Source organism: Meriones unguiculatus, chromosome 2 (genome assembly GCF_030254825.1).
Source record: "Meriones unguiculatus strain TT.TT164.6M chromosome 2, Bangor_MerUng_6.1, whole genome shotgun sequence".
In the NCBI taxonomy this organism is placed as follows: domain Eukaryota; kingdom Metazoa; phylum Chordata; class Mammalia; order Rodentia; family Muridae; genus Meriones; species Meriones unguiculatus.
In genome coordinates, this window is record NC_083350.1 from 54,452,686 (window position 1) to 54,465,518 (window position 12,833).

The window sequence follows — 12,833 nt, forward strand, 5'->3', positions numbered from 1 at the left end:
GCTGTGTTAACTTCCTTTAATGGGTTTATTGGATGAAATAATTATTAATGTCCCTTTTCAGCATTATTGATTACATAATCTTTAGGAAATAAATACCTGGGCATGCAAGTATTTAGATATACTATAGAAAAAGTACAATTTTATCTGAGAGAATGGAAAAGCAAAGATTTCTCCAGCTCTGCATTTCGGTACTAAGAAAAATGTCCTTGTGTCCCTTGATTGATGGTTACCATTCAAATCACGGAATGCAGAGTTCTGGTGGGCTCTTAGATGATTTATTAGCACATTGTACATGCAGGTTCTTTTACAGATCGACCAGCTGCAAAGCATTGGCTAGCTTCTTCTGGCATGTTCTGACATTTTGGGTGAATGTACACAGTTACATTGGCCCTCACTAAAGTCAGTCTATAATTAGTCTAGGAACATTCACTTTGCTCACATCACATGTTCTTTCTTCAAGTTCTTGGCCAACACCCCAACTATCACCAAATGAGCATATTTAATCATTGAGTTGGATTGTCCAACCTGCATCCAAGAAGAATCCAGTGAGCTGTCAAATATTCTAGATTTTTTTGGCAATTGAGAAAGAGCCAATGCCTGTCGTGTTGCTTTTATAGAAAATGTGAAATCAGGCCAGTCACCCACACTGAAGAGCACAATGCCTCAGCCATTAGCAAATGGGCATGGCTTTGTTGAATGCTTTGCAAACATTTTATGTATTTACATTTATAGCCAAGCCAGGCTTAACACACCTAAAAATATTATAATTCTATCTTTGTATTAAGGAATCAATAGCACCATTTTGACACATTTAGAAAATGAAATGTTCACAGGTCCTTTTTAGTTCATTTTATTAGAAAGTTAAAAAGCCAACCATAATCTTAGCTGTGTAAATTAAGGTATTTATACTTTCTCCAATCCATACAAGCTCTTAGGTTAAAGACTTGTGATCTAGACTTTGGATCTGTACTATCTAGACTGCGTTTCTTGCATACAATGCTGTTCTCTACTCTTCCTTGTTGTTATTGCAGTGACTTATGTCCCATTAATCCAAAAAGCTTTCAACAACCCATTGATGCAAATTTCATATTTGAGAAAATCTCAACAAGAAAATCCCAGATGATGCCATCTAATCCTGAGAACACCTCATAGCCGTCTTCCCTTCTCAGTGTCCACTAGTATGTGTTTCCGCCCTAACAGTTTCTTTACTTGGTGACATTATTCCCTCTCAACCGAGACAATAGTCTTTGTCTCAGTCTCTACTCATTCATTCATTCTGGAGTCATGTAGCCTTCCACTGTCCACAGACACTACCAGAAATAAGCAAAGATGTACAAGTCAGGGTAACATGCAATCTAATTCTAATGGGTAATTTAAAAAAACAAATATCTTGAAGATTGATGGAAAAATGGTGCCTCCAACAAGAGATATGATAATAAATTCTTTAGATTTTTAATTATAAATTAATTTTAATTATAAACAATTACTTTTAATTATAATTAAATACTTTTTAATTATAAATTAATAGATTGTATACACTGAACAAAAGAGAGTGAAGAATTAAGAACCTGGCAGGATCAGCTTGAGGTCTGAAGATTAGCTGTGGAGTTGCGAACACGTCCTCATTTTGGATGATTTTTATCCTCCTAGATATGTACTAGGAGGCTAGCCAGGCAGCGGGGATCGAGGCTCTCAAGAAGAGCCTCTCCTGCATCTGTCCCGGGTGAGAAAGCCGGGAACTCAGTTGTTGAGAACTAAGACTGTTCCACAGCACTTCGCTGGGTTTCAGCCTTTCTCATGGAGTGATAATCCTCTCCTCCTCCATGTCTGAGTCACCACCCCAGCCAGCCATTCCTTAGACTGACACATCCTCTTTCTCCACACCTGTAAACATCGGCCCATCCTTCAAAATTAGTTGTGTTCCCATGAAGCTTTCCTTGCACATTCTTGGCACGAGACCGTTTTCTGCTTTCCTACACTGGAATGCTTCCCCTCTGCAGGAGGTGTTCAGTCCAGGCTCTGTGTGACTATTTTTCCTTTCCAAGTAAGGAGTATACCCCTGAAGGGCAGCCCTGGGCTTAATTAATTTCTTATTCCTCTATTGTGAGTGATGGCTCACCAGTGAAAATTTACAATGGGAAAAGAGTCCTTGGAATGGGCTATTTCTGGGAAGCTTTTGCTGTTAGTGAATCATGTCCTTAAAGTTTGCTTTCCACATAGGCCAAATATCCTCTAAGTCGTGCTGTTTAATTTCTAAAAGGAAAAGTAGCTATTGATTTTGATCTACTCATTTTAAAGTTTTACGTTTATCAATAATGACCTTCAAACTCTGAGCCATCCCAGAAGACTGGCAGATAGGAATGTGGAGTCCTAATACTATGTCACCTTCTCCCTCTCTGGTTCCTGCAGTCTAACCACCAGGGCTCCGAGGGTGATTCGTGTCTTTTTTCCCCATATTCTGTAATGTCCCAGTGGCTATATCATCTTACTGATCGCTGCAACCATTTAAAGAAAAGAGAATGGCATTCAGTCGTACAGCAATTGTAGATATCCCCAATGACAGTCTAATAATGGCTTCCTACTCAGTATCTCGTTTGTGACCTTTGGGGTTACAAATGTTGAAGGTCAAACTGAAACAAAAGTCACAAATGTCTAAATTTCCCTCAATAACTGGGTTACTTAGTTTCCTCAAAGCAGATAGATATTTTGGAATGGGTAATTTTTCTAGGCAGAAGTATGTACTGAAGGCTCCTTTCACATGAAATGTACAATTCTCAGAAAAACATGGGTAGAGGAAAGTAGCTTTTAAAAAATAAAGCTGGCTCAAGACGACACTTTCATAACTGCCCAAGACCCTGTACCCTCCAGTCGTAAGCTGCTGCTAATGACAATATGATGGCTTAGCCTGCTACCTGAGAGCTATTTTCATGTAATTAATGTATGCTTTCTTGCTTATACATGCCTGATTTAAAAAAGGAGGGGAAAAAAAGCTTGGCATATTTATCTGTTTCTCTGTGTACCTGTTGGTCTTTTTGCCCCCAACCCACCCCACCCCTTGGAAACAGATGGCATTGTACGATAAAGGACTTCGAGAGTGACACAGGCAAAATAAATAAAAATAAATAAAGTTGGTTGTGTTCTCCAGAAATGTTGGTGAGCAAGTCATTTTCATAGAATAACACACCATTTCCTAAATGTTAATGAAAATCCTATGGCTAGGAATTACTTCACTGCATTCCAAGAGATTTAGAAACAGAAGGTACGCATTCCATAGCTTGCTAAGGAGCAGGACTTCAGTTTGACTGAAATACGAATAAACATTTCTATGTTTAATTCACATTGTTTTTAGTTTCTAAAACATGTTCAAACAACTAGAAATCTAAACTTCCACTTCTAACTCAAGTCACGCTAATTTCCTTCTTACGAAATGAAGTAATTTTGCATTTCTGTTCTACCTGAAAATTTTAATTTTACCTCCTGCACAATTGTTGTGAAACCGTTTGCAAGACGAAACAAAGCTCACTTAAATCCTAAGAAGTAAATAAGAGAAATAGCCTAACTAAGGCAAAAACCTTAGGTTTTTTTTTTTTTTTTTTTTTTTTTTTAATTCCTAAAGATCATCACAAAGCACAAGGTACAATGAATATCTGAGTTGTCTTCCCCCCACCCCCATAAAGGGCCAGATAGACATTCTGGGTGATGTAGATTGTGTGTTTCTAATCGCAGATACTCAGCGCTGTTCTAGTAGATTAGAAATAGTCAAAAAACAAAATCAAAAGCCAAAAGCAAATGTGAGTCTGATCATTACAATCAAAATGGTTTAATTAAGAGTAATCTTAAGTCCTTAATTAAGATTTGTCCGTTAAGTCATGGCTTGCCTGAGTACTGAAAACCATTTTTATGGAGGGTTAAATGTAGTTCCTTGGGGAACTGTATGGGGAAAGTGTTTACATGTATGTTAGCTCTCTATGTCTTCCTTAGCCTCAGGTGTCAACCTGATATACCCCGGAGTGATGGCGAGGGAATGTCGGTTATTGACTGCCTTGATCAGCCTGACCTTTGCGCTTTTCGGTTTGGCATTTCCTTGATTGATGTACGAGGGCGCAGCCCACTGTGGGCAGTGCCATCGGGAGGCCGGGGTCCCTGGGTGGAAGAGCCAAGCAAACTGGGAAGCAAGCCAGTAATCAGTGAGTGTCCCTGCATGATTTCTGCGCTGCGTTCTGCCTCCGGCTGCCTGCCCTGAGTTCCTGGAACATCTAAGATAATGCAGACCCCTTCCTCTCCCGTTTTTGGTCATGATGTTTATCACCTCAAAGAAACTAGAACATACATGTGCCTCAATGGCCAGAGAGATAAATTATTAAAATACAAACTGGTAGTATTATTAACTTAAAACATCAGTCTGAAAAACCATTTTGTTTGTAACTTTCACTCACTGGATTTGTCACTGGTCCCACTCACCAAACTCATATTTACAGACTTTAAGGCAAACAGCAATATCTCTTAGATCTTGAATGACAGGCTACTTCTATGCCAAAGAACTTAAGAAGTTAGATGTTAGACACCTTCCGGCTTATGGATGCTCATAAAGATCATAAAAATATTACTAAAACCATGAATGCATTGACCACAAAAGGCATCAACCACAAGTATTCTAATTAGTAACCTATACAATTGTATACTAGTTACACTAAAATACAGTTAGCTAGCCAGGCATATAAAACAGGTCAGGTTAAATGGAGGCACGTAGGAGATGATAATTTTCAAATTATGGCCATACTTGTGTCATATGTAAAATATAGTTATCTGTGTTTCAAAGAAAGGACACATCTAGAAGATTTTTATCATCCATAACAGAATTTGGAGATAGCTTCAGAAAACAGTTTTTTTTTTTTTTAAGGTAAAGTCTATTCTATTTGAGTATCTTGAAGTAATCTTTTAGATGGAAAATACGATTATTCATTCAACTGAAGATTAAATATCTTTCATTTTCAATGCAATGAATCAAAGCAAAGGTCAGATTGGATATAAATATCTGTATCTCTGGGTCTTTCAGGTCAATCTTCAGAATACATTGAAAACAATTATGAGCAAAGTGATTCTACATTCTTAGAATTGCTCACTAGTGCTTCATCTGAACTCTTGGGCAACAAAAATCTGTTAATCTAGCTAGTCTGAAATGTTCCTGCCAGAATTTTAGAGGATCTCACATTTTCGAAGTGGGGGCTGCTGTGAGGACAGATAAAACAAAACACTGGCTTTGGACAAGTTGGGGTAAGCCAATTCGAAGAAACTTGATTGTCAGAATCCTGTTTTCCCATCAGTGACCAAGAACAATACAGTATTTGGAGACATTCTGACCTTCAGAGCCTGGGACGAGATCTGTACTTTGAGTCTAACTACTTCAGATGCTGGGGAATCTTCTTTGAAGCTGATTCCTGCAAAAGCTGTCAGATGGTTTCATGGCAAGGTTGTGATCTTGCCCTAAGTGGACTTCTGGACTAGATGTGCCTGGGAACAGATTGAGTCAAACCTTTCTGAATACATCACAGATAGTTTATGAAAATTGATTTTAACCAATCATAAATTGTTTGCTACTCTTTTCCAAGGGAAGTAAAAAAAGATTGGACTGGGTCTACATTATTTGATCTCAGGTGATATTCCTGAAGAGTCAGAAGCTTATCCTTAGATGGAAAGAAGAAATGTGATCTTCCTTATCATTACATGTCTAACCATTTCATTGGATGTCTTAACTATCATGTGTGTCCCCGCCCCACTCTCTCTCTCCCTCCCATCCTCCTCCCTTTTCCCCCTTCTTCCTCCCTCTACCCTACCTTCACTTTCAAGAAACGAGAGAGCCACCTTTTGATAAGAAAGTAAAATGTCTTAAAATTTCGAAGTAGAAAATTTTGTACATTTTCATCGTGTGGCTATAAACACCAACATAAAATTATATTTGTATATTAAAAACAAACAAACACTGTGGACACAGTCTAATCTTCACCAGCATTCAACTGGTAAGTGCTCAAATGTCAGCAATGATCCTGATCTAAGTAATGTATCAGTGATAAACAATAAGGAAATTGGAGTATGACCTAATGGACAGTAATTATAAAGATATTACAAAATCTCATTACATAAGTAATGTCTGGAAACTTTGTGCTGTCTCAAGCAAACCTAGATAACCAGACTGAATATTCTGTGATGACAAGCAGATTACACAATGGCATCATAATTTATAATTATGCTATTGACTGTGTTGTGTATGAGCCTTGTGCTAATTCATTTTGATGACCTCTTTTTAAATTATTTTTTACTTTACTTTGTAAGAACAACCCTAAGGCAGAAGTGCATTGTCTTTTCTGGCATTTTTTTTTCTTTTTCAAATTTGGAATGCAACCAGCTGCTTCTGTGGAATAAAAATCGAATCACAAAGCAAATGGCTCTCTCCAAACTTCAACCTGTAGGCAGCTCACAATTTGCAACCTTGCGTATGGTACAGGAAATAGCCAATAAAAAAAATGCTGAACATTTTACCTTACAAAATGTCAAAATGGGGGATGTAATAGAGGTCTCTTTAAGATTTATTTATTTTTATTATTTATACAGTATTCTGCCTGCATGTGTGCCTACAGGCCAGAAGAAGGCACCAGATCTCATTATAGATGGTTATGAGCCACCATGTGGTTGCTGGGAATTGAACTCAGGACCTTGGGAAGAACAGCCAGTGTTCTTAACCTCTTTGCCATCTCTCCAGCCCCTAGAGGTCTCTTTAAAAGGCAAGCTGCTTCTTTCTTTATAAATCTGCCTCTGAAAATGACTGTAGAACATTATTCTAAAATCAGTATGTAAAAAAATTGCAAAAGTCTATTAAAAGAGTCTGTGTGGTGGCAGTGTTGACCAGGTCCTTCTATGAAACTCTGCAAGCACCATATCGTATTCCCATTTTGTGGGTATCTGGCATTTCACCGCCATCATCACGCAAAAGCGTATTTTCCAGGAGGCTTCTGGAAAGATCGCAACATGCGGAGGCTGCCCAGCTCAGTCCAGGATGCAGAGCCTGGATTCTGTGTGCAGGCTGCTCAGTGGCGACACATGGTGGGCCCAGACCAGAGTAGCTTCTGCCCAGTGGGAATACTGTTGGCTCTATGGCAGTAATCAGGAAACTGGATGCAGCCAGGTTTCCAGAGCCCAGCGGGGATAAAGCTGGACTCTGAGCAGCACACACACATTTTGACAGTGCCTCGGAAGTGCTGCTTTGATGCTATATTGCAGAACACTTCCCCGAGACAATGCACGTTCAGGAGTAGCTGGTGTTTCTGTGTCTACATCCGTAACATTTGCATCTGAGCTGCCCTCCAACTTACCGATGTAGAAACTCGAGTCTCACTTTGCCCAAAAGAAAAGTGTTCTACACTGGACCAGAGTGTCTTGCCATGGGAGCCACTGGCCTGATGTTGGCTCCTGACCACCTACTGTAAACACACTTAAGACTGCTAATTTAGAAACAGTATAAAAGTGATTCAAATTATATCCTCAATGTTGATGTAATAATTTGTGTATACTGGGTTAAAACGTACCATCATTAATTTCATATTTTCTTTTCAGAATGTGGCTAATAAAAATTTTTAAGGTGCATGTATGGCTGTGGGAGTGGTGGCACGTGCCTATTAACCCCAGATCATAGGAAGCTGAGGCAGGAGCATCACTGTGAGTTTGTGGTCAGTCTGGGCTACATAGTGGGCTCAAGTCCAGCCTGGGATACATAATAAAACTTGGTCTCAGAAAATAAAATTTACACGTGCAGCTTATATTTATTAAACTTGTTCCAGATGATAACTTTGTAGCCATTCTATTCTAATCTCTATCTTATTTATGTGCTGTTGTGGCAAAAGGGCTAACAGTTTAGGAAACACACTGGAATCACAGTTGGACTTTCTCAATGGGGAAAATAATTGCAGATTGTCCTTTCTGGTAAAAATAACCTAGTTAAGCTAAGTGCCTGATCTTGAAATAAAAACAAACAAACAAAAAAAATAATGAATGTAACTGTCCTCCCTCTCTCACCATTTTCAGCTTTTTGAGACAAGGTTCCTCTGTTAGCCCTGGCTATCCTGGAGCTCACTCTGTAGACCTGGCTGGCTTTGGGCTCAGAGATCCACCTGCCTCTGCCTCTCGAGTGCTGGGATTAAAGGCATTTGCCACCACCACCTTGTAATTGTCATCTCCTAAATGCAAATTTTATTATTTGCTGAAATTTTGAAATTTTTGTTTTGTGACTACATTACCAGTTAATAGTAATTTTAGATGTATTCTTTCAAATTAAAATCGTCTTCCTTCAGTTTAAGTAATCTTTGAAATAGACTGATATAATTAATTTAACAAACAATCTAAATGCTTACTCTTAAAATGGTAAGATAAGTTTTCTAGATGGTATTTCTGTTAGATCTTTGATCTGACTGAAATGTTTGACTTATTTTCCAGTAAAAGGACTTAATCCTTTGTAAAAAATAATTATCAGAACTTAATCTTTAGCATATAGGTTACAACTGAAAGCTGCTAGAGATGTTTAGCTAATGCAGTGTATAGGTTATAAAAAGAGGGTATTATTCTAAAACTCTTATCACCAAGGAGTGGTGAGGGGGGTCACTAAAGTGACCAAATTCCAAAATACACGAGGCCTTGGCATTTCTAATGCTTTTCCTGAAGCTCCCGGGGTCATTCAAGGCACACAGCCCAGGTTAGAACGAAGTAACCTGGGCTAGCTTTGAGTGATATGTTCTGATATTCTAATTTAATTGCCACCTCCTAACAAGACCCCTTAGTCTTCTCTGCTCTTCCCACGTATGGGACACATACCATATGTATGTTAAGTCTGATGAGGAAAATTACATAAGGGGATTGCTCATCTTAAATGGAAATCTTAAGAAAGCATTCTTGAAGGTTAAAAATAGTGAGCCCTTTGTAACACTCACAATAAGAGCTCTGCGAGGGAATAATTAATGAGCAAAGAAGGAAAATAAGAGCATAAACACTGTTAATTAAAATCAATTGAAAAATAATTGCCCAAGTCAGATGATGAGCTCCAAGTCAACTACCCTTCAAGGATCTAAATTGCAGAATACAGGAAGTACCACATGGTCTCCCCCTTCCAGAGAGCTGGAAGTTTGTGCTTGACATACTGAAACGCTGATGCCCCTAACATCCTGGAGAAACCCCAGATCTAACAGTTTCCCAGTGTAACTGTTGGTATATGAGTCAGGACAAATTTAGTTATCATTATTTTTTTTTATGAGAAAGGATTTCTCAGTGGAGCCTTGGCTGTCCTCATTATGTAGACCAGGCTAGCCTCGAACTCAGAGAGCTGCCTTCCTTTGCCCCCCAAGTGCCAGGATTAAAGGCATGCATCACCATCTCACAGCTAAATTGTCATTATTTTAATGAAAAAAAATTCTGTGCTGTTCATTTTTATTGCCCTCATTTTGGATTTTGAAAGTAATACTTTTTAAAATTAAGTAAACCCACTAAAAATGTAAAATAATTATTGATAAAGCGCACAATTTCACACAAGAAATTTGAGATACTGGATTTAGTGTAATTTCTATGAACCAAAGAAAAACTTTTATTCTGAGAAAAATAATCGTGCTAATTAAGGTCTAATGCTTTACCTTTCCTGAGGTCTGGTTTAAGATGTGTTTTCACTTTATTTTTGTTATTTGCTTTTTAAGGTAAATAAAAGTTCACCCTATTCTAAGTTTCTTGACATGCAGTTTCAACATTATAAAATGTGGACCCTTCTGTTGGGAAAAGATACTAGTTTTCATAGTGAATTTTAAACTCATGAACATAGTTGGAGGGGTAAATTTTTCTGCAAACATTTCTTTAACAATATCAATACTAAGTGCTCTAATAATGGAATATGTTGTGTTTGGACATTTGGCATCAGTTTGTGCAGTGGACTTTTCCAGAACTTGAAACTTGTTACTTGCAGAATGTATTCCCCGAAATTGTTCTTATTGTGAAATATTGTATACAAGCCTACAAATGCAAATTTATGTGAGAAATGAAAAAGGAATTAATCTTGGTACATCTGACTCCTAATTATATCTCATTTTACTTCAATTTCTTTATTCTTACCTAGGTTTTTATATATCTAAAGGAGCATTTTATTTGAAAAGTGGGGTAAAAGAATGGAACAGCACAGTTTAAGGAATAACTTCCCAAGAATTGTGAACTGGTAGAATTTTATGATGAACATTATAAGTATTCTTAAGTAGTGTTCTTAAGAACAAAATGTGACATTCTCTGCATACACTTGAGGGGGCTATGGACTCAGGGCCTTGTAAGAATGCTTCAGCTTCTCAACACTGTGGATGTTTTTGCACACTCCACACGTGTCTTTTATAATCACCCCCTCTACCCAGCCAAACCCACTGAAAGTGTCTGGAAAGTCATGGGGGAAGTGCCTTGTAACTCTAGCTGGTTTCAGCTGAGTTCAAAGGAATTACCATCTTTAAAGACTTTTGAGGGTGTAGGATGCCTAAGCTCTCAAAGAAAAGTCAGTTTGCCACTGTGCCTCAAATACGCGCCACCAACGGCTAAGAGTGTTGGTGTTTAAGTGTTGTGTTCTTTGCTGGGTATGTCAGTTTTAACTCATTGGTATCAGGTATCCACTACATGCCGCAGAAAACACCATTATTTCATAAAGCAAACACATGCACTGAAGTTAGGATTACCAACTGGTATATATGGGGGGTTTTTGCACCTCAAAACAGAATCACTATCGTGCGTATCATGCTTTCCCACCTTCCTGGCTGAAAAGTACATAAAATGCTGGGGTTGGTCTCTGGACCTAAAGGACGGCAGCTTAGTACTCTGGCAGATTCACATTCTGCTTTGAGACCCCAAGCCCCTCAGCAGGGTCTTCCTCCTCATCGGTGGGATCTGTTTCTTCATCGAAAGTCTGGAGGTTCTCCTCGGAGCTCCTCATTGCCTCTGGGTCATCCGTCTTCATCTCATACTCTGGGACTGGAGGCACTATCAAGGTGACTTCCACCTCTTCTACATCTGCATCTTTCTCCTGCTCCGTGGACGGCTGCTTCATCTCACCCTCAGTAACCTCATCTGCCCGTTGGGCCTCTTCTTGCCTTTCCTTTTCTGGAAGTGTTGTGCTGTCCTTGACATCTTGGGATGGAGATGAATCTGGGCTGCCCTTCTGGCCCTCCTGGATGTTGGTGTGGCTGCTGCTGGCGCTTCCCAGCCGAGAGGAGGCCACCACAGCCTTCACTGCTGCCTGATTAGAGAGAAATAAGTATTGAATGGTGTTTCCAGGGGAAATCCCAAGTTGTTTAGTGCAGTTTCTACTTTGTTTATAGGCTACTGCTCAATCCTTCAAAGAAAAGTAAATTATCTCAAGATTGGTTGTCAGATGAAAATGTATTTGGAGAAAGAACAGTAAAACCTCTTTAATGCCAAATTAGAATTATTTAGTCATATGGACAATTGAAAAAAAAAAAAGAGTAAGCTGTGTTGTCCCCAGTGTCTAAAGTTTTATATTCTCCTTTCCTTATTCCAAGGATGCTACATGGAACACGAGATCCATGATGCTAGCTGGTATGATGGAAATAAAAGAGTTCAGTGCTCAAACGAACTTCAGAAATAGTTAATCCAAAGCTATTTAATAGAGGTCATTTCAAAATTTGACCATGGATGATCTCCTATTCACTTAACTTCTATCAACCTGAGATGAAGCTAATTGCTGTTTTTCTTACTCCCAATGAAATAGATGTATTTTGGTGAACAGTTTCCATAAATTTTTTAAAGTAAAATTGTCTATAGCATAGAATAGTTTTAAAAGTTGTTTCCCAATTATTACTGGTTCAGAAGCTTTTTGAATGAATACCAGTTTTTTTGACTGGTGCCTTATTTAGATAATAATTATCAATAATCTATGTGGCGGGGGCTGGTGAGATGAGGCAGCAGGTTAAGTGACGCCTTGCCACCAAGCCCGATGACCTGAGTTCAACCTTCTGGACTTAGCCCTCAAGTTGTCTTCTGACCTGCACGTGTGCCCTGACACACTAGCAAGAATGTTCACACACAAAGTATAAGATACACACACATACTGAGAGGGAGGGGGAGAGAGAGAGGAGAGAGACCTAAGTGGTTTTATGTCAGGATCTTAGGGGTTAAAAGCAATAATTTTCCTGGTCACAGAAAATGAGTAACAGAGTACTAAAGTACTAGAGTACAAGACACCTTTAAAAAAACATTAAAAACAAATGCTTTACCTTAAGCTTGCGCCGAGCATTGAATTCCTGGAGCTTCTTCTGAGCAGTGTCCATGTGGACAAAGTTGGCTGCTTTCCCTGTGACCCAAGGATGCTGGAGGGCCTGGAATGTAGTCAGCCGTTTCTTGGGATCCAACACAATTAGTTTTCTGACCTGAAGTCATAAAGAAATACAGACTTATAGAAACTGGACTTAACCTCAAATTGTGCATGGCCAGGCATCCCACTTCCTGTTTCTGGAGGTGGATCCGCCCTCAGGAGCAGGACCAACCTCAGGAAAGCAGTGGCTGACTGGGTTCTGGAAGACAGGGACACATACTACCTGAGGCCACAAACTCACAGGCTTCTTTCCACCTAATTAAAGAATTAGGTCCTGGCTTATCTACTCACCAGGTACCTTTTGAAAGCAGAGCCAGCCTCTGAGTAATTCCAGGCCACACTACAAGATCCCTTAGAATTCAGAACTCAGACTACATCAATCATTCATGCAGTGCAGATTAAACGGCAAACAAAAGGTTTAGTGCTCAAGCCCTTACTGAATACT

The 12,833-nt window shown here is 39.0% G+C and overlaps 1 protein-coding gene across 2 annotated transcripts in view; it reads right to left on the reverse strand.

The window, feature by feature from the left end:
- Positions 1–834: 834 nt before the first annotated feature.
- The window catches only part of Camk4 (calcium/calmodulin dependent protein kinase IV), a 243,318-nt gene continuing 231,319 nt past the window's right edge, over positions 835–12,833 (reverse strand). For both annotated transcript variants that reach the window (XM_060377500.1, XM_060377501.1), the window contains exons 11-12: positions 12,291–12,443; positions 835–11,293 (exon numbers count right to left, since the gene is read on the reverse strand). In XM_060377500.1, coding sequence (XP_060233483.1) covers positions 10,868–11,293; positions 12,291–12,443 — 579 coding nt within the window. In that variant the 3' untranslated portion in view covers positions 835–10,867. The remainder of the gene's footprint in view (positions 11,294–12,290; positions 12,444–12,833) is intronic.